Raw genomic sequence first — 19635 nt, forward strand, 5'->3', positions numbered from 1 at the left:
GCGTAAATCCTGCTGGCTCGGGCAGACCCTGTGGCCTGTTGCGTGTTCAGGAGTTGTGTGAATTCCTCTCCTCCGTGGCGTGGTGTGTGGTGAACCTGTCTCCATCACACTCTGTGATACACATGTGGACGAGGGGGCATATGTGTGTAAACCCCTTTCTCTACAGTATGGGTGCGAGCAGGGACATAAAGATCTCCCTGTAAACCCCCTCTGTCTCGGGCACACTCAGCAGTGTGGGTGTGTAAATCGCTCTGTCTCGGGCACACTCAGCAGGGTGTGTCATAGGTGCTGGAACGAGGGGTGCTCCTGCACCCCCTGGCTTAAAATGGTTTCCATTCTATACGGGGTTTACACTTTGGTTCAATGGCTCTCAGCCCCCCCACTATAAAAACTGTCCCAGTGCCCCTGGAGTGTGTGTAAGCCGTGCTGTGTCTGCACACTCAGCAGCATTGGTGTGTGTAGGTGTGTAAGCACAGCTCTATTTGCAAGCCTTGGGGGGAGTGTGCAAGCCTCACGATCTCTGGCCCTGCACGCGCGTGTAAGGCCCACTGTCTCTGGAACACTCCGCCGTGTGTGTAAGTCCCGCCCCGCTGTCTGCACACGCGGGCGGGGGGGGGCCGGGGGAGGGAGGCGTGTGTAAGCCCCGCCCCCGGCCGCGCAGGGCCTCGCCCCGCCCCTTCCCGCAGGCCGGAGCGGAAGCGCCGCTCGCTGCGGCCCAGCGGGTCCGGCCCGATCCAGCCACCCCGCGGGGCGGCGATCCCGCCCGGGGCCCCTCCCGCCGGGCGGCCGATGGGGCTCCTTAAAGGCGCAGGCACCGGCCTCTCTGTATTCGTCGGCGGATGAAAAAATCACGTGCGGCTGACATGGACCGGTCAGTGGTGGGGGGCCCGGGGGGGGAGGGAGACACGCGGGAGAGGAGGGGGGACCCCGGGGGGTGGAGGGGGAGACACAGAGGAGGGGGGGGACCCCTGGGGGGGTAGGGAGGGGGAGACACACGGGGGGGACCCCCCGGGGGGCGGGGGGGGGAGACACACGGGGGGGGACCCCCGGGGGGCGGAAGACACACGGGGGGTGGCTGCAATGTTAGATTAGGGGGGTGCTGGGGGCCAGGATGCCTGGGTTCTACTCCTGGCTCCCTGCGTGAGCTGGGCTGAGTCACTTCCCTGCTCTGCGCCTCAGTTTCCCCATCTGTCGGTTAAGGGTGACATTGCCCGGAGGGGGGAAAGTGTTAATTCATTTCTGTCTGCAAAGGCTGCTGAGCCCCAAGGGTGCCAGCCAGGCTGGGGCACTGACACCGGTGGGCACGGGAGGCTGCCAGTGCCACTTGTGGGAGCGCTGGGTTGGCTGTCCCTGTGCGGGCTCAGCTCCGCCCTGCCCTCTGCTTGGCCCAGCTCCTGCTGCTGATTGGCATGTTTGTGTGCCCCGAAGAGCTGAATAGTCGGAGCTGGGACTGCAGTAGCTCCATGCCCAGCTCCACAGCGCGGGGGGGGCTGGAGGGGATGCTTTGGCTCTTAGACCCCAGGTGAGGAGCCTGTTCTGTGGGGTGGGGTGTATGTTAGCCTGGGGAACTGGGGGCTAGAAGAGGGGAGACTGTCTCCTAGGCCCCAGGAGAGGAGGACGACACAGAATGGGGGCTCTGAGCCTGGGACAATGTAGGGGGAGGGGTCCTAGACCCTAGGACAGGACCCAAGGACAGTGGAAAGGGGATGGGAGAGTTACAGCAGCTCAGCTGCTGGGGGCTGGGAGTGGAAAGGCTGCAGTAGCCCAGGGACTCTGGAGCTGGGAGCCAGGAGTATCCCTTTCCAGGCTCCAGGTGAGGAGGTGGTGCAGTGGGATGGGGAGACAGCAAGGACCAGCCCTGGAGCAAGGAGCTAGGTGGATTTTCTCTTAGCCCCCTAAGAGAAGAGTCCAATGCGATAGTGTGAGGAGTGGGGATCCAGGAAGAGACCTGTTGATGCTAGACCACAGGAGAGAAGCCAGTTCAGAGGGGGAAGGGAGGGGTGGCATGTGGTGTCCAGGTGGAGATAAGGGGGCAGATTTGCTCTGTGATCTGAGCTATGCTGACCGTGGAGTAAGCATTTAATGTTCTCTGGTTACTTCTTCTTATGCTCTAAGTTCAGACCAGCTGGATTTCAAAGTTCTAATTAGTTCAAAGTAGTAATTAATTATTATTTATTATTAGAGTAGTTGCCTCCAGGCTCCCTTATAAGCCTTTGCAGCAGGGACTACAATTTACGGTCAGTTCGTTCGGTGCCTATTGCAATGGGGCTCTGACCTGGTTGGTCTGTAACAGACACACCTATAACCACGGCCCTAATCATTGTGCACACACTTAGCAATGCCTGTGTCTGCCCCCGAGAACTCAGAGTCCAAAGACGATTGTTCCCTGTATGTTGCTCTCACGGGGGAGCTGCTTTTCCAGGATAGCAAAATGTAGCCCCAGTTACACATGGGTGTCCGCAGGTCATGTACGTGGGCGCTCCAAAGCCCTGTAGTTCAAGCAGAAGCAAATAAAGCCTTGCCATGAATCTTTCTGACCCCTCTAGAGCTGGGGCTAGGCCAGGGGGAATACTGGGACTTCTCTGTGAGCCAGGGATTGGTGGGAAGCAGCACTGCCACCTTTTTTTTCCCCCTCCCCTCACTTAAAAAAAGAAAAGAAACCTTTATTTTAAAAAACCCCCACTTCACTGCCATCACAGGGGCTGAGATTTTAAGTTCCACTGACTTCCATGAGTTTGGGATCAGGGAGACCTTGCAATGGTTTAGCTGGCTTTGCATCAGGCCCGAAATGCACAAAAGGCAGAAAATCCCACAGTTAAGATCTCCACAGCATCCTCTTTAGTTATACGTAGTGCTGCTTTATCCCATGCCTTGGCTGTCATGTTGTGAGCCCTGTGTCATGTTTGGGAAACACCTAAGCGCCTTGCGGGCACTACCAGAGACAAATAACATGCATAGCTGTGGGGAGGCTCTGATTGGGCACACAGGTGCAGGTGAAGCTACGTAGGACGGTGGCGCTGCCTGATTTCACTTATTGCCACGGAAGAGCCTTCCTGGGCCGGCTGGCAATAATCTGTGGAGCTCCACTGGAGAGCCACTCGATGAAGGCTGTTAGTCTGAGTTTCCCTGTTGTGTTCTCTCCGGAGATGCCTGGGATATGAGAATCCAGCTGATTTCTTCCTGCCTCTGACTTCCATGCGGGTGATCCTGATCCTGCAGTGGCTGGACTGACTCCTACAGGGCCAATGGGAGCGAGACCTTGTTTGTCAGTAACATCAGCAGGTTGTTACTGTGACACGCAGGGAGCGGCAATGAGGAAGAAGGAACAGTCTGCACAGAAACTGTCCATGTCCTGTCGGTGGAATCTCCTACATTTAAAATCTTAGCCCTGCTGTGCCCGGCCATGTCACGGCTTGCACTGACCGCTGCACCAGCTTTTACAGACACATCAGCGCCTTTCTAAGAGTAAACAGCTGGCCGCGGTCATGCTCGCTCGAGGCACTTTTTCCTGAGTTAAGGCCACTGTAAAAGGTAGCATGTCAGACCCTAGCGGGAGGGAAGCAGGAGGCTATGTGTGAGTAAGGACTGATTATATAGGCCCAAGGCAGGGGGCATAAAATCTGGATTTTATCAGGATGACAGGTGGGGAAGCCTCCCTCTGTCCTGGAGAAGCCCTGTATCCCGGTCTGCTCCCTTGCTACGTGGATGGAGGGTGCTGGGTTGTGGCATATATGAATAGCAGGTGATTAAGCAGTTTAGGTGTTGCACGCTCCCCAGTGGCCCCTCATTCCAAGTACTGTGATGAGATTCTAGGGTATTCTCCCATCTAAGTGGAGGTCCTAGGACATTACTCCCTTTAATCCTACAAATCCAGGGGGTGAGGAGCTATGCGCGACTCTCACAGTCTTGTGGTACCTGTAATAGGACGGCAGATGCTAGGACCTTACTTAGGGATCGAGGGCTCCTCTGTGTAATTCTCTCATTTTCAGGTGCTTGAGCCCTGTGCAAAAGTGCAGTGTAATTATCGCTGAGTCACTGTAAGGTTGCATCAGCTGTGCCCTGTTGCCTTCTCAAGACAGAAGCTTAGAAATTCCCCACTGGCACCACCATCGGTTCATCTGGTTTAAATGACATGAGGGTAAAAATGCTGGAAGCTGCTGACACCTTGTCTGCACCAAGGCTCCCCCCAGTGGGAATTTATTTCTACAGTTCCCTAATGTATACACAGTCCAGGAGCATAAGAGAGGTGGTAGCGTGCCCTTGTCTCCGGCAGAGGGAACTAGGGCCCAGGATTGGGGAGCTCCCCTGTAGGGAAGCCCTAAGAACAGCCGAGCAGAGGTTTATGATCTGGAATCGTGATTTGAGTTACCAGTAAAACCAACCCCCAGGAAAGGGGCATGTTTGGGTTATAGGCAGCATGTCGCTGTGGTGAGCAGGGTGGGGATAGCATTCAAAAGGAACACACAAAGACCTGGAACTAAATAGCCCTAGGAAAAGGTATGGAGAGTACAGGAAATGAAATGAGAACGAACGTTCAGGTTAAATACACACCAGGGTATTTTTCCCTTGGAGTGTGGTGGAATTTGGAATCTGGAAGCACGGGCTGACTCCATGTTGCTGTGTTTCAGAGCTCGTAGCTGGAGCTCATGGTGGCTAAATGGGGTTAGATCCTGAAGTGCAGTGAGAGATCAATGTAGTCTGAGCGGAGGGCTGGGAGTTAGGACTCCAGGCTTCCATTGCTGGCTCTGACACTGGCTTCCTCTAAGGTGTTAGGCAAGTCATTTCCCCTCTCCATGCTTCATCTTCTTGATCACAGAAGCAGCAGGCTAGTGCCTTGCCAGGTGTGGGGCCGGTGGGAGGGTTAATTAGGGGCTGTAGAACAGTGGCTCTGAACCTTCCCAGACGACTGTACCCCTTTCAGGAGTCTGATTTGTCTTGCGTACCCCAACTTTCACCTCACCTAAAAACGACTTGCTTACAAAAATCAGACTTAAAAATACAAAAAAGCCTGTCAGCACACTGTTACTGAAATTGCTGACTCTCATTCTGACATATCATTATAAAATAAACCAATTGGAATATAACTAGTGTCCTTCCATTTCAGTGTCTAGTATATATATTGCAGTATAAACAAGTCATTGTCTGTATGAAATTTTAGTTTGTACCGGCCTCACTAGTGCTTTCCATGTAGCCTGTTGTAAAATCAAGCAAATATCGAGAGGAGTTGATGTACCCGCAGGGATACACGTACCCCTGGTTGAAAACTGCTGCTGTAGAGGGCTTTGCTGTTCCAAAGTACGAAGTGCTGCGATTCCTGCTAACATACACAAGGTTGAACTGGTCCCCGTGTCTGAGGAAAGACTCCTGCCCCCTCTCCTTAGCACATCTGGACTGGGCCAGGAGGGAATCGGCTGTTTGGCTTAGGTACCCCTGTGATCGGTTCCCTGGGACTGCAGGAGCGTTCCTGGTCACTGCACCTTGCTTCTCCCCATCGGTTGACTTTGCACCACCCTGCCCCTCCTTCCTGCGGTTTGGGGTGGCGGGGGGCAAGGCTCCTCCTCACAGGGCGGCAGGACTGCTAGGGGAATGGGAGAGCTCGGAGCATTTGACTCTGCTCTGTGCTCCCCTCCCAGCCCTTTCTGGGTCTCCCCTGCGGTAGCTCCCAATACTGGCTTAGGTTCATTGCCTCAGGTCTGGATCCAACTATGCTGCTGGCAGGATTTTATCGGCGCTGCACCTGGTGCTGTCTCTCCCCATTGCACGGACGATTGTATAAGCAGCATACACGAGAAGGAGCCCCACCCCTTCTGCCGTGCATGGATAACGCTGCCAGCGAGGGGTGGGGATTCAGCCAGCATGCCGAGGCAGCTTCACAGTGGCAAGAGGGCTCTCGGGAATGCAGGGATGTTGGGACCTCTCAGACCAGGAAACGGGCAGAACCTGGTCTCTAGTGCCCCTTGAGCAAGTATCTCCCTCTCAGGGGCAGGTGGTAGTCAGTCTGCTCTGAAATGCCGTCTCCTTGGGGCTCACCCAGCCAGCGTACCAAGGAAGCCGATGGCTCTAGCTGGAGGCTTCTGGGATGAAGCTCGGCGCCTGGAGACAGCATTGCCTGTAACCGCACCGCTGCCCCCTTTGTGTTTTGCAGGTGGGCAGCATGATGGGTGAGAACACATCAGTGAGCCCCGCGGGGGGCATTACCCCCCTGCAGCAGATGCTGGCATCTGGGACCGGGGCCCTCTTCACATCTCTCTTCGGTAAGGGGTCAGCATGGGGATGGTTGAGCGAGGAGTGGGGCTGGAGAGACAGGGTGGGTGGGTGCAAGGATTTCCACGTGAGTTCAGGGTATGCACAGATGAGCGTAGGGAGGTCGGGGTGTGTGCACGTGTGTAAGGGAACGGGTGTGTGTGCAAAGGGCAGGTGAGCTCACTGTTCTGAACTTGGGACTGTCTCTGGGGCTTCTGCCGATACAGCCGTGGCCTCTTCCACCTCTTAACTTCCCCTTCCTAGAATCCCAGCTCGACTCCTTGTGTCTCATCCTCTGATTAAAGTTTCTCCCAGCAAATCTGGCCTGGTCATTAAGAGCCTTAAAACTCCTTGGAGAGCTGGACTCTGGCTGTTTGCTGTGCACCATGGGCTCTGGTGACCCCAGGCTCCAGAAGGAGGTGTGAGGAAGCAGGTTCTGTTCCCAGCTCTGGGAAGGAGGGTGGGTTCTGGTGGTTGGAGCGAGAGGGAGAGGAGCGTGGACTTCTGGGTTCTACTCTCAGCTCTGCTCATGCTGTGAGCTTGGCCACGTCCCTTCCCTTCTTTGAGCCGCTGTTTCCCTGTCCATATTAAATCCATTTTCCAGATCTACCTTTCGGGGGGAGGCACTGAGGTGTATTTGCCCTCTCATTGATAAAGCACTCTGCTCCACCCTTTTGCCAATTGCCCTACACTGGCCCCAGGTCTAAGGAGGCTCCTTCTCTTTCAGTGACTCCCCTGGATGTGGTGAAGATCCGACTGCAGGCACAGAGGACGCCTTTCTCTAAAGGTAACCAAGAGCTCAGGGCAGAAATCTTGCCTTCTCTCCGCAGTTGGAGGCCAGGTAGGTCGTCTCCGAGCCTGCTACCTCTGCAGCAGCGAGCCCGGAATGCGGTAGCTCAGATCCTGGGTTGTTTCTCTCCCCGGCTTTGCCTGGCAGGTGTCTGTGAACCACAGCAATCCCTGTCCCCTATACAGGCCCCCAAGGGCAGTTGTGAGGAGGAGCCTCTGCCTAGTTAGCGAAGAGCTTATCGGGTTCTGTGATATTTGGCTACTCAGTCTGGGCAGGGGCTGCCTGCAGGCAGCAGAGCAGTGACGATGGTCACCTGGGGTTTGTGCCCCTCTGATGGGGACACAGGATCAGCAGAGGGGGTCTGGCATGGCACCATCAGGCTGCATCCCCGCTTAGGTCCTCACCCCTTCCCCCATACACAGAACCTGTACATCTGGCTTGAGTGGGATCACCATTCCCACAAGCAACACCCCAGTAGTGTACCACCCATGGGGGGCTAAGAGCACCCTGCCTCTGGGGTGGGAGCTGGGCTCACGTCCGTGCGGCCTTAGGGGAGAGGGAATATGGGCTTAGGTGTCCTATAGGGCCTTGGAGCCAGTGTGTCAGGGGGAGCTGGGCTTAGATGTCCTGAATGGCCCTGAAGTGGGTGGGTTGGTGGGATGCCTGGCACACGTAAAGGGCTCCACAGAGCCAGGGCCTGGTCATCATCTGTAGGCCTCTAGTGAAGGCAGGAAATCGAGCTCCCTCCTCCTGGCTCTGCCCTCCCTTCCAGGATCTGGTGCTGCCTGACAGGAAGGAGCACGTCCCAGGCTTTGGCTTGTGCTGGCCGCTGCCCTGCAGGGCTGTTCTGCAATAATCCCAACCAGCCTGAACTAACCCTGTCTGACGTTCCAGGAGCAGCCAAGCCCTTTCAAGCCTCAGCAGGAGTTTAAGAAGCTCACAGACTGCTTGAGAATCCCTAGCCCAGCCTCTTGCCTCCCGGTTCTCTTTTCAGTAGTGAGCCAGGCCTGGGACACCGGCACTGACTGTGCCCCAGGGCTAATCTGGTCATCAGAGGGATTTCTGTAAGGGTTAGAGCAGGGGCCTGAGGGTCAGGACTCCTGGGTTCTGTTCCCACTGCCTCCCTCTGGGAGTAACTTCCCCTTCTTGTGCCTCAGTCGCTCTCCCCGCAATCTGTAAAACTTGGGAGCAGAACGTCTGTTGGTTTGTGAAGCACTTTGGAAGTCTCATGCAGAAGGGACTAGAGACACAATGGGCTAGCCTGGTGGAACGGGGTCCCTTGGAAGCCGTATGGGGCTGGGTTCAGGTGACTTGACTGCCAGAGTCATGCTGCTAAATAGATCCTGATGTTTCTGCGACTGCTCAGCTGTGGGGGGCTATGGATCAGATGTTGAGACACCTCCCTGTTGCCGGCAGGCGGAAGTGACTTGTTATTGAGGGGGAGGGGGAGGGCATCCTCAGGTCTTGTCCAGCTCAAGCCAGCAGCCTCCACCTTTCCAAACCCGAGTGGCTTGCCCCCGAACAGCCCCCACATCCTAGCTCTCTGCTGACAGCAGAGCACGGGGGTCCCTGCCTTCCCAGACCATGCACTGCTAGCACCCGCCTGGCCCCTGAGAGCTTTGCTGCTTACCAGCAGGGAGGGTGTCTCCTCAGCACCCCTCCGCCTGTCGCTAAATGTGTCCCTGTTGTGTGTTTCAGTGTTGTCAGTAGAGTGTACGCCCTGGAGCGTTCACCAGTCCAAATGTGAGTATCTCTGGGTATTATCCTTTCACCCTTTTCCTGCTAACAGCCTCCCGTGGCTGCTGACCCTTGACAGCGCCATTCCCCCCAGGGAGAACCTATTCCCCATAGCTGCAGTCTCCAGAGTGGGGCAGTACAGGGCTCCATGCACCCTTGCTCACCACACACCATCTTCCTTCCATCCCTACTGCAATGGAGTCTAGTTCAGAGTCCTCTGGGGGTCAGATGCTGTCTGGTGGTTAGAGGAGGGGGCACTGGGAGCTGCAACCTTGGGTTCAGTTCTCAGCCCTGCCACTGACTCACTGCATGGCCTTGGGTAAGTCCCCTCGCTTCTGTGCCTCCCTTTTCCTCACCTCTGTGCCTCCTGAGCATGGAGGCAGTTGTGAGACTGACCCCGCAGGCTGTTTGTCATCAGGCAGGTGGGGCCTGGGAGTTGTTGGCTTGCCGAGTCGTGGCTGTGTTAGGGGCCTCTGGATGTTACTCTTTCCCTCTCCCACCCCATGACCCATTCTGTAACCACCTCCCTCCTGGCACAGCTATGCAGGACATATCCAGCCTCTGCTGATTCGAGGGGAGCCTCCTCTGCCCGAGGATGCCTCGCAGAAGTCCCTCACATGCCCTTCCCCAAATGTCCTGGATAGAGTGCAGGGGGCAGTCCGTCCCCCGTTTTCCCCCCACACTGCAGGGTTACTAGTGCTCTGTCAGAAACACGTGCTGGAAGCTGGCTGTCCCAGGCCACTTGGGGGTTCAACACTAGCCGATTCCCCCGCAGGAGCACACGTGGGCCTCTCTGTCCTTGTTCCGTCCGTCTCTTGTGTGTCCTCCCCTCTGGCTGCCCTGCCGCCTGCTTGGATCCCTGCTAAGCCTAACCTGCCGCCCGCAGTCATGCCCTGGGCATGGGAAGAAGACTAGCCCATAGGGGTGGCTGATGCTGGTTGTGCTGCCATCTGGGGATGCTGATTTGGTGGTGGGGGTGGCTCTAGCGGGGTTGGCTACCTTGTCCCCACCCTGCCTTTCGTCTGCCCATCTGTCAGCTTCCCAAACCAGGCTCCTGTGCCCACTGCTGCCTCTCTCCCCCCTAGGCTCCCATCTCTGCTGGGCTTGCTCTGAGGCCCATCCCTGGGGCGTCTGTCTCCGGTGTTTGGCAGAGGGCTGCTTTATGTGTGCGTCTGGCTCTCCAACGGCCACTAGGCAGGGAAAGGGATTTGAATGGGATCCTGGGGAAGGGAGCCAGGCAAACCCCGGGCAGCCTCATCCAATCCGTCAGGGTGACAGGGCTGATGCTGACTCGTGTAGGCAGGTGGCCTCCTGCCAGCACGGGCGGTTAGTCCAGGCTGACAGGACGGCTTTAGGGCGAGCGCATCCTGGGGATGAGGGGAGTGTGATGGATTCGGACAGTTTCCCAGGACTCTCCCTTTCTGTCTCGCCGCACTTCTGCTCTGATGCCTTTATTCTGCATGACAGGACTGGAGCAAGTCCCTGCCTGCCCCCCCACCCCCAGTAAACATGCCTGTGTCCCAGGCCTGAGGCCTGGCCCCCCCAGGGTGCTCTGGCTGAGATGAGCCTTGGCCTGGCTGCTCCAGCGGTCTACACCCCCGCTGACCTGTCTAGCTCCCCACAAGCTCTCCCTCCCCATGGCTGCTGGCTCCTCTCTCCACAGCTGCCCTGTCTGCCCAGCAGCCCTCCCACTCCTTGCCGGCTGCCCTTGGGGAGAGCAGGGGCAGCGCCCCATAGGGCTCAGGAAGATTGAAAGAGGAGCAGAGTTCTGGGGGCGGCAGGGAATGGGGCAGAGAGGAGCTGGCAGGGTCCTGAGGGGTACAGCCCTGCCCCCCTGCTGAGGGTCCTTGCAGAAGAAAAGGGCAGAGCCTGGAGCAGGGAGGGCTTTGGGGGTGGGGAAGGGAAGAGCCTGAAGCGGGCTGGGCTGGGCACGAGTTTAACCCCACTCTGTCTCCCCTGCCCCTTCCCACAGGGAAATGCTTCGTGTACTGCAATGGGCTCATGGACCACTTGTACGTGTGCCAGAACGGGAGCAGCTGCACCGCCTGGTACAAGGCCCCCACCCGCTTCACCGGCACCCTGGTGAGGCTCTTCTCCTGCCGGGAACCTGGCTGCCTTGACGGGGCAGAGGGAAGGCCACCGCGCTCTGGCAGCCAAAGTCAGTGCAGGGTCAGGCCTTTGGCTTGATGGCCAGGCTGCGTGCGGCAGTTCGGGCACCCTGGTCTGGGACCAGCTGGGCTGCCTGATTGGAGGCGTGGGGGAGGAGAGAGGGCCAGGTGCACCAGCGTTTGGAGCAGCTTCACCAACCCCACTCCTAGGTGGCTATAGCTCTGTGGACGGGAAAGGGTTCGTTTGCAAGGGGGACATGTAAGAGGGCGTGCCTGTCCTGTAGCGCCCTTGCAGGCCAAGCATAGCTCTGCAGAGGCCTGACTCAGTTTCCCCTTGTCTCAGTGCTCCTTAATAAATGCTGCACTGGCTTTCTCGTGGCTAATGCTACGCCTGGTGTAACCACAGACAGTTCAAAACAGTCCTCAAAGCCCCAAAACAAAGTCCGTCACCACGACACCAGTTCACACTTGGCTCGGACATCCCCAACCAGTCCTGGAGCTCGTCTTCTGTCCCAGCCCTTCCTAGCCAGAGCTCAGCCTTGTGCCCCCTGCTCTCCTGGCCCACCCCTGGTTACCCAGGGTCTCCTGCTCTCTGCAGCCCCTGCCACGGCTTCCTCTAGCAGCACCTGTACCTGCCTGGGGTTGAGAGAGCTCACTGGGTAGCCTTCCAGCCCCTGCTGCTGTCTCCCCCTTTATAAGGCCCAGTTGGGGAGCAGGTAACCAGTCAGCTGTACTGCCCTCCTCCCTTAAGGGGCCAGTCACCCTGTGATGAGGGCTAGGCTGGAGAAGCGGCAGAGCTCGGCATGGGAAGGAAAGACGCAGCCCCTGGCTGAGCTCTGGAGTGGGCATCTGGTCTCCGTTTCGGGCCACGGGGCTGCCCCTAGCATTGGGGAAGCCTCCTCCCCCTCCTCTCTAACCCCCTTGTGCTCTCCTCTTCCTTTCAGGATGCCTTTGTGAAGATCACACGTTACGAGGGCATTCGGTCTCTGTGGAGCGGCCTGCCACCCACCTTGTGAGTCTGGGCACCGAGCGTTACAGCCCTTCCCCGCTGCACACCTGCTAAGGGAGGTCGAATGCAAACACCTGGGCCCCACGTGTCTGCGGTGCTAGCCAGGCGTGCACTCCCTGGTAGCTCCTGGCCTGGGCCCAGGGGCCTCTGCCTTTGCCCTGGGGCCTCTGACTGCAGGGGGAGGAAGCGGTGGTGTCTGTCCTGCACTGACCCAGAATCCTTGGTTATCCATGGGAGATCCTAGGACTGCAGAGACGGTCTGCCTCCCCAGGCCCCCTTCCCGCCTTTTCCACTCCCTCTCTGCAAGAGGGTGTGCCTGCCCTGTATTACCCCCTGCTGGCCAAGCGTGGCTCTGCAGAGGCCTGCCTCAGTTTCCTCTCAGGCTCCTTAATAAACCCCACAGAGGCTGTGTCATGGCGAACGCCACTGCTGTCTGGGGCTGGTTCGACAACAGAAACAGTGCAAAACGATCCTCAAACAAAGCCCGTCACCACAACACAAAAGTTCATACCCAGCTCTGGCATCCTCAGCTGGTCCTGGAGCTCATCACCTGTCCAGGCCCTTCCTAGCCAGAGCTCAGCCGTTTTCAGCCCTCCCTGGCTCAGAGAGGTTAGCAGGGAAACCCTCTCTGCTGCTCTCCTTGCCTTCCCCTGGCCACTCAGGGTCTTCCTGCTCCCTGTAGCCGCGCGCTGATCTTAGCGGAGGATCAACCTTCCTCTGCTGCTGTCTCCCCTTTATAAGATCCAGGTGCCTTCCCTTCAGCCCAGCTGGGCAGCAGGTAATTAGTCCCAGGTGCACTGGCCTCCCCTCCCCTGCTTCCCCTTAAGCCTCCCCCAGACACCACCCTTCGCCCTCTGACCTTTCGGGCGGAGCTGTGTGCATGTGGCATTTTGGTAGGCTCCTCTGTGTGTGTGGAGCCTGTGCAGACAAATGGGAACCCCCCCCCCGCCCCATTGCTCTCTGGGAGATGGGTCCCACTGCTTAGCTGGAGAATGGGAGGGGCAGTGTCAAGGCCCAGCTGGGATATGGGGGGTGGAGATTATGCCTGGAGCAATCTGACCCCCCTCTTTGGCAGGGAGCGTGTTGTGAGTTGGCAGGTGATGCTAACGAGCCCCTCTCCTTGGCAGGGTGATGGCGGTGCCTGCCACAGTGATCTATTTCACCAGCTACGACCAGCTGCGGGATTATCTGCGCTGCCGGATGGGCAGCCAAGGGGCCCATGTTCCCCTGGTGGCTGGTGCCCTCGCCAGGCGTGAGTAGCGCTCTCCTCTGCGTTCAGGGTCCATATACCTTGCATCCTCTCCCCCCCCATTCCCCGACCTGCTCCTGTGGCCCAGGGGTAAAGAATCATTCCCAATGAACAACGACCTGCCTTGGTTTTTAGCAGCGAGGGTCATTAACCTTCGGCACAGCTGGCCCGAGGTGGTGGTGATGCTGGATTCTCCGTCCCTGGCTGTTTGTAAATCAAGATCGGATGTTTTTCTAAAAGCTCAGCTCTAGGAATTGTGGCCTGGGTTATGCAGGGGGTCCAACGAGATGATCGCATGGGTCCCTTCTGGCCTGGGAATCTATGAATCCCTGTGGCCATGGTTCGAGCACTTCTGGATCAATTCCCTGCTCAGTCACAGACTCCCTGGGTGACCTCACACACAGCCCTGCCCCTCCCTGGGCTTTCATTTCCCCATCTCCCCGCTGTGCGAAGGCTGAACCGACCCCCTGCTGCACAGAGGGTCTCCCTCTGAAGCACAGTGAGATCCTTAGGCTGGGATGAGCCTTAAGCTGCTGTTCCAGGTGTAATTTGCTGTGAACAAGCAGCAATCCTAGCAGACAGCTCCTTGCCGACCCCGATGGGCCGGTGCCAGGGCTGGCCCCTCTGGACTCCTGCACCATGTGCTCTCACCATTCTAGGAACGGCAGATGACTGCCCTGTTTGCACGTGGGAGTGAGAGGGGCCTGGCCTTGCCCTGTCGCTGGGCTTTGGTATCACACTTGTTGCTGGCTTGTCAGTAGCTGATGTTCTGGAATCTCCTTCCTTAGATATTTTTAAGGTCAGGCTTGACAAAGCCCTGGCTGGGATGATTTAGTTGGGGATTGGTCCTGCTTTGAACAGGGGGTTGGACTAGATGACCTCCTGAGGTCCCTTCCAACCCTGATGTTCTATGACTCCCTCCCTCAGTGGGCGCGGTGACGGTGATCAGCCCCTTGGAACTCATCCGAACCAAGATGCAGTCCCGGCCGTTGAGCTACCGTGAGCTGCGTGTCTGCATCCAGTCCTCGGTGGCCCAGGACGGCTGGCTGTCCCTCTGGAGGGGCTGGGGACCCACTGTGCTGCGGGATGTTCCCTTCTCAGGTATACCACACAGAAAAGGGGTGCTGGGGACAGGTGAGGGGGCTGTGGGCCGCACTGGGGCCGGTCTCCCCCACTTGGGGCTGGGGCCATAGGGAAAGGTTTGGCCCAGGACAAGAATTCTCTTCTTGCCATCTGCAGAGAGCCCTCGGTGCCACGCTGATAGCTTGGGGCTGCCTACAGAAGGCGCTGACGGGCCACGCTCCAGTCCCTATCCCTTTTGTGCATCTCTTGTTTGGCGCAAAGGTTTTTACCTGACAGTGGTGACTCCAGAGTGAAGGATTTTCAGACCCAGTCCCCCCCTGAGCTGGGATACCAGTTTGGTGGGTCTCAGCCCAGTTCCAGGGCCCTTCATGCCAGGAAAAGCAGCCTCTCGATGGGTACTAATAGGCCTGCCAATTCTTGGTGTCAGCCCAACGGCCAAGGCCCTCCCATCTCTCCCCTATGCTCACTCCCAGTCAGGGCTGGGCTGGGCAGGGGAGGGGGCTGTTTGCCTTTTGCCCTATCTGCTGTGGGGCTGATAGATTGAAGAGGGCAGTCCCCAGGGCTGGGGCTCAGTGCCAAAGGGCAATGCCCCAGGAGCAGAGCAGTGGAGGTGGCTGCTGATGCTTCTAACCCATGGCCCTGGTCTGTCTGTCTCAGCTCTCTACTGGTTTAACTACGAGCTGGTGAAGGAATGGCTCTGCCGTCAGTCCCGGCTCGACAAAGCCACGTTCATGGTCAGCTTCGCAGCTGGGGCCATCTCGGGGACTGTGAGTATGCGAGCTTCTGTTCCGTCCCTGGGGAGCTGAGTTTCTGCCTGGGTCTGAAGGGAGCCCGTTAGGTTACCTCCACCCCCAGAACGTTGGGATTCTAGCCAGGGGAAAGAGCCCTGCTGGGAATCAGAAGGGTTTCGTGGCGTTTTATTTGGGTGCAGTTTATTTGGGGGCCAGCTGTTCTCCTTGAAAGGCTGGGACCTCGGATCCAGCAGCTTTGACCAGCTTGGATGCTGGATAGACTATGCCTGGCTTGCAGATGCCTTTGCCTGCCCCTGCGCGAGACACAGGCCGTACCTTTCCCAGAGCAATGTCTGCGCAGGGAGCAGCCTGGAGCCGGGGGGGTGCAGTGGGAGCCGGGGGTTTGTTGTTACACTAGAGGCCAGGAGACTCGGCCCCTCCTGGGCGGAGGTTCTAACCTGCCTAGGACAGTGGGCGGAGGAGGGCTGAGCGCTCGGGGGGCAGATGCTAGGGGCTGAAGTTCACAGCCTCTCTTGGCCTGAGGGAGAAGTGCTGTACAGGGAGGCACGGGGGTCCCCAGCTGTGGCTTGGGAGCGACGGGCAGTTTCTCCCCTTCCCCCAGGTGGCTGCTGTGCTGACCCTGCCCTTCGATGTGGTGAAGACCCAGCGACAGATTGAGCTGGGGGACCTGGAGACGCTCCGAGGTGAGGGGCTCATGGGGAGCATGGGGAACGTGGGACTCTGAGCAGAGCGAGGGGTCGGCTTCCACCTATGGCTCCAGTGGTGAATCCATCCGTCTGGAACGGCCCATCGGGGGGGCTGGCTCCTTTCGCTGCCCAGAGGGGGAGCTGCGATTCTGCACACACGGGACAGGGGTGGGAGGGAGCGGGGGCTCCTCTGGAGCAGACACCTAGCATCCTGCCGCCGCCCGCACCCTGGGGGGAAGCATTGGAAGGCGGGACCCTTCGCTAGGGTGAGTGGCGGGTCCCAGCGCGGCCGGCGGGCGGTGGCAGCACCAGCACCCCCTTCCCCTCATGCCCCTGCTTTGCCTTCGCCCCGCAGTGGCTGCCTCCAAGTCCTCATCCACCTGGCTGCTGCTGAGGAGGATCCGAGCGGAGTCTGGCACCCGTGGGCTCTTTGCAGGTAACTAGAACGGCAGCCTGGGCCGGCTGTAGGACAAAGGGTGGGTGCCGGGGTGCCTGAGCAGGGCCAGCTAGCAGGAGCAGGTAACGCTGCCCTCTCTGCCTCCCGCAGGCTTCCTGCCCCGCGTCATCAAGGTGGCCCCGGCCTGCGCCATCATGATTAGCACCTACGAGTTCGGCAAGACCTTCTTCCAGAAGCTGAACCAGGAGCGACGGCTCAGCGGCCTGTGAGCGCCAGGGCGGGCAGAGCCCCCCCACAGCACAGCCTCCAAACTCGCCACGCTGTGGGCCAGGGCCTGGCAGGTGGGGGAGTTCTCCGGAGGTAGCAAGCGGGAGGTGACTGCAGAGATCAGTGCTGGGGTTCAGCTGCCGAAGCCAGGGCCTTGCATTTCATCCAGCCTCCTCGCCGGGGGGGGGGCAGCGGCGGTTCTGCCCCTGTGCCGCTCCGCTCCTGCCGAGATCCACTGGGAACAGACCTCCCTGCTAGCAACAGCTTCTTCCCCGCTGTGCCCTGGGCCAGGATATGCAACGTCCAAGTGCCTTCTAGTCTCGCTCTCTCCTTGTGTTTCCGCGGGTTTCCCTTCTGCCTCCCCGGGGGGCGAGCTAGAGAGGCTGTGTCAGAGCAGCGTGGGCACCACGGTGCTTCCCAGTGGGAAGGGTCAGGCCCCCGTTTGCCTTTGACGACATCTCACCTCCACCCTCCCTTCCCAGCTGGCACGTTCCTGGTTTGCACTGTTTGGAGGCTGCCTGCTGGGGCCTCGGGGCTGGGGAGGCCGCTCTCCAGCCTGTGAAGAGCCCCCCAGCAGTGGGTGCCTTGCTCCTAGCATCTGGCTGTGCCGCTGTAGTGGGAGTGACTGAGTTGTCCTCTGGCGAACGCAGAGGGCCCCCTCCCTGCCCAGCCGGGGGGAGCAGGACAGCCCTGGCATTCCATGCGAGGGGATCCCCTGCATGAATTGACTACCTCCCCAGGCCACGTCCTGCCGTGGACCAAGAGCCTTTCTCTTCCGAAGACTTAAAGCGACTGGAGCACAAAGAGCAACCGACCCTCCTGCTCGGAGTCTCTCCGCATCTCTCCCTGCTGGTGGCTGGGTTTAGCCCTGGGATTGGGTCTTAACCCACCCCATGCCCTCTCCGCACACCCCGTTCCCCTAGCCCTCCTCCTGCGAGGTAGTGATACAAAGGACCATTGTACCCTGGACTCCAGGCCAGTCCTCCCTAGGTAGCACCATCGTTTCTTCCACTCAGGACTTCCCCATTCCTATCTGCCCCCTGGAAGGCAGAGCTCCGGGACTCAGCCCCCCAGGTGGCCCATGCTCACACAAGACACCTTGCTGCTGGTAATGGACACCACCCACTGGGCCCCTCTCGGGCGCCACCTCCTCCCTGCTCTTCACAAAGGTGTGAAATCTCCGGGGCAGAGATTCCATGCCAAAGTGCCCCCATCCTTGAGTAGCTCTCTTAGGGTCAGTAGCCGGACAAGTAGCCATCCTCCTGCATGTGGGTTACTGACAGGCCTGTGGGCTGGTTGCAGGAGTGGGGATTCGCTCCGACTTCCTTCAATAAAAGACATTTTATGTGTAATTTGCACCTGAAAACACTCACCCCACCCCTCCCTTCCCCACTTGCCTGTTCTCCCTCCATCACCTTGGCTGCTGTGGAGGGGGGGCTAAGTGCTACTCTGGCAGCTGCTGGCAAGGGGCTAGGATTTGGCCTCCTGCAATGAGCAGCCGTGGATCTCTGCTGGGGAGGGCTTGTGTGCATCATGGTGTGAGGGTGGGGGCGGGTGGTACTTCCTGTCACGGTGTCTGTGCAGGGTGGGAATTGATTGGTAAATCTCTTGGCCCTTCATTAGCCAAGGGGATCCCTGCTGGGGTCTGTGTGCCCTGCCTGTGCCCTATGCCCCAAAGAGGGGAACTCCAAAGCCCCCTGCCCCTCTCTCTTCCCCACCCCCCCCCCATCTGGACTTGGGGCCCAGAAAACCCTTCTGCAAAGGCTGCGCTGTGGTATTTGGGGACGATCCCATCCTCCAGCCAGCTCAGCTGGTGGGGGCTGAGAAAGCATTTTTGTAAGAAACCCCAAAGGTTGGGGAGAGACATGAGGCGTGTTTGGGTCTGAGCTGGTGGGGGGGAAGGGCACAACCCAGCACCACCTGCTGCCATGATGTATGAGAGGGGTGTGTGTGTCCTGCAAGATAGCCCCACTTGTGGGGGTGGCAATGCCATGCCCTTCCCTGCCTGTTTGAGGGTGGGGGTGGCTGTTGCCCACCCGGCTTGCTGCATCTCTCCACCTGTGGGTTCTCAAGCTATTATCAGAGCTATGGGGAAATCCGGGAGGGCTGAATAAACCAACACCCCACCCCTTGGTTCTCCATGGGGCAGGGCTTTCTACCTTCAGCAGATCAAACCCCTCCCCTTATCTAGGGCCTGCTTCCCCCAGCCTTGCCCTAGCCTGGCTCCAGCCAAATGAGGTTCAGCGGTAAAGCTGTGATACTGTCACACCCCCACTCCTGTGATGGTGGGGTTCAGGCCTGGAGGGGCCACAGAATCCTGCTGGTGCTGAGGGCTGGCTGCTTTCTAAGGCAAACGCACACCAGGCCCTTTACACACGGACATCCATAGGAGAAGGTGGCCCAGCTTGTGGTTAAGGCACTGGGATGGGATTCAGGGGATCTTGCTTGTAATCTCCGCTCTGCCCCAGCCTCCCTGTGTGCCTCAGTTTCCCTGCTGTAGTCAGTGGGGGAGGATTCCCAAGCCCAGAGTTGGGCTGCTCTCTGCCCGTGGTGTTTTCCAGTTTTGTCCCCCCAGTGCCTCCTGCTCGGTTGCAGCTGGCATGGGGGAACGTGAAGCCCCTACCTTGCCCATGGTTATTATCCCTGCGATGCCTGGTCATTGGCGTCCTGACCTGCAGCTCTGCTGTATCTACATGGACCCCATCTCCATTACTTCCTGCCTGAGCTTGGAGAGCAATGCGAGGGGCTCGCACCTCCAGCCTGCAGGAATATGAGCACCCTGCACAAAACACGAGGAATCCTGGCTCTCTGCAAACATCTTCCTCTCAGCAGCTCCCTGCCGGGCCCTGGCTAATGAAGGGGGTTGAAGGCTGCTGCCCCAAGGTTGTCCCTCGCAGCTTGTTGCCCCCTTACAGGAATGCTGCTCCAGTGCTGAGCTCTCGCATCATCGGTTGTGCCTGCGGGCAGCCAGCTGGCAATGGCCACGGCTAACGGTCCCGGAGCCTCCGGGGGTCATTCCCGCACCCCGTCTGACTCCCAGAAGCATCCTCCACTGCAGAGCCTCCATTAGTGCCCCCAGCCGCTCAGCTCCTTCATTTCCTTCCACCTGCGCTAGGAGGCAGATGAGCCAAAACACCCTTTACCTGTATGCCATGGGCACCAGAGGGGGGCAGGCAGGAGCATCCCCCCCCCCCCCCCCCGTAAGGCTGGATCAGAGAAAACCCCAGAGAGGGAGGTTGGTGAAGCCCTGCACCTCACGCAGGGAGAGCGCCTCAGCTCCTTGCCTTCACACACTAACGGGGACAGCGCCCGGG

General features: G+C 58.7%; 1 protein-coding gene across 6 annotated transcripts; it reads left to right on the forward strand.

The window, feature by feature from the left end:
* Positions 1-657: 657 nt before the first annotated feature.
* On the forward strand, positions 658-17673 carry SLC25A39 (solute carrier family 25 member 39). Of its 6 annotated transcripts, none has more exons than XM_037886887.2 (12): positions 658-871; positions 6146-6254; positions 6971-7030; positions 8732-8776; positions 10743-10852; positions 11823-11890; positions 13015-13139; positions 14064-14237; positions 14877-14986; positions 15573-15654; positions 16013-16093; positions 16205-17673. In XM_037886887.2, the coding sequence occupies exons 2-12, from the start codon at positions 6155-6157 to the stop codon at positions 16321-16323; spliced, it is 1074 nt and encodes a 357-aa protein (XP_037742815.1). In that variant the 5' UTR covers positions 658-871; positions 6146-6154; the 3' UTR covers positions 16324-17673. The 6 variants fall into 6 exon arrangements, with proteins under 6 accessions (XP_037742815.1, XP_037742816.1, XP_037742812.1 ...); XM_037886884.2 differs by having other exon boundaries at positions 675-871; positions 6971-7084; XM_037886885.2 differs by lacking the exon at positions 658-871 and adding an exon at positions 5819-5961 and having other exon boundaries at positions 6971-7084.
* Positions 17674-19635: the final 1962 nt, after the last annotated feature.

The sequence above is a fragment of the Chelonia mydas genome, chromosome 27 (assembly GCF_015237465.2).
Source record: "Chelonia mydas isolate rCheMyd1 chromosome 27, rCheMyd1.pri.v2, whole genome shotgun sequence".
NCBI classification, from domain to species: Eukaryota; Metazoa; Chordata; order Testudines; family Cheloniidae; genus Chelonia; species Chelonia mydas.

Excerpts from the sequence above, each read along its gene's own strand:
- SLC25A39 (XM_037886884.2), top strand. The coding sequence starts at position 6,155 with ATGATGGGTGAGAACACATCAGTGAGCCCCGCGGGGGGCATTACCCCC. Across the intron at positions 11,891-13,014 it reads AGCGGCCTGCCACCCACCTT|GGTGATGGCGGTGCCTGCCA; the intron begins GTGAGTCTGGGC and ends TCTCCTTGGCAG. Across the intron at positions 15,655-16,012 it reads GGACCTGGAGACGCTCCGAG|TGGCTGCCTCCAAGTCCTCA; the intron begins GTGAGGGGCTCA and ends TTCGCCCCGCAG.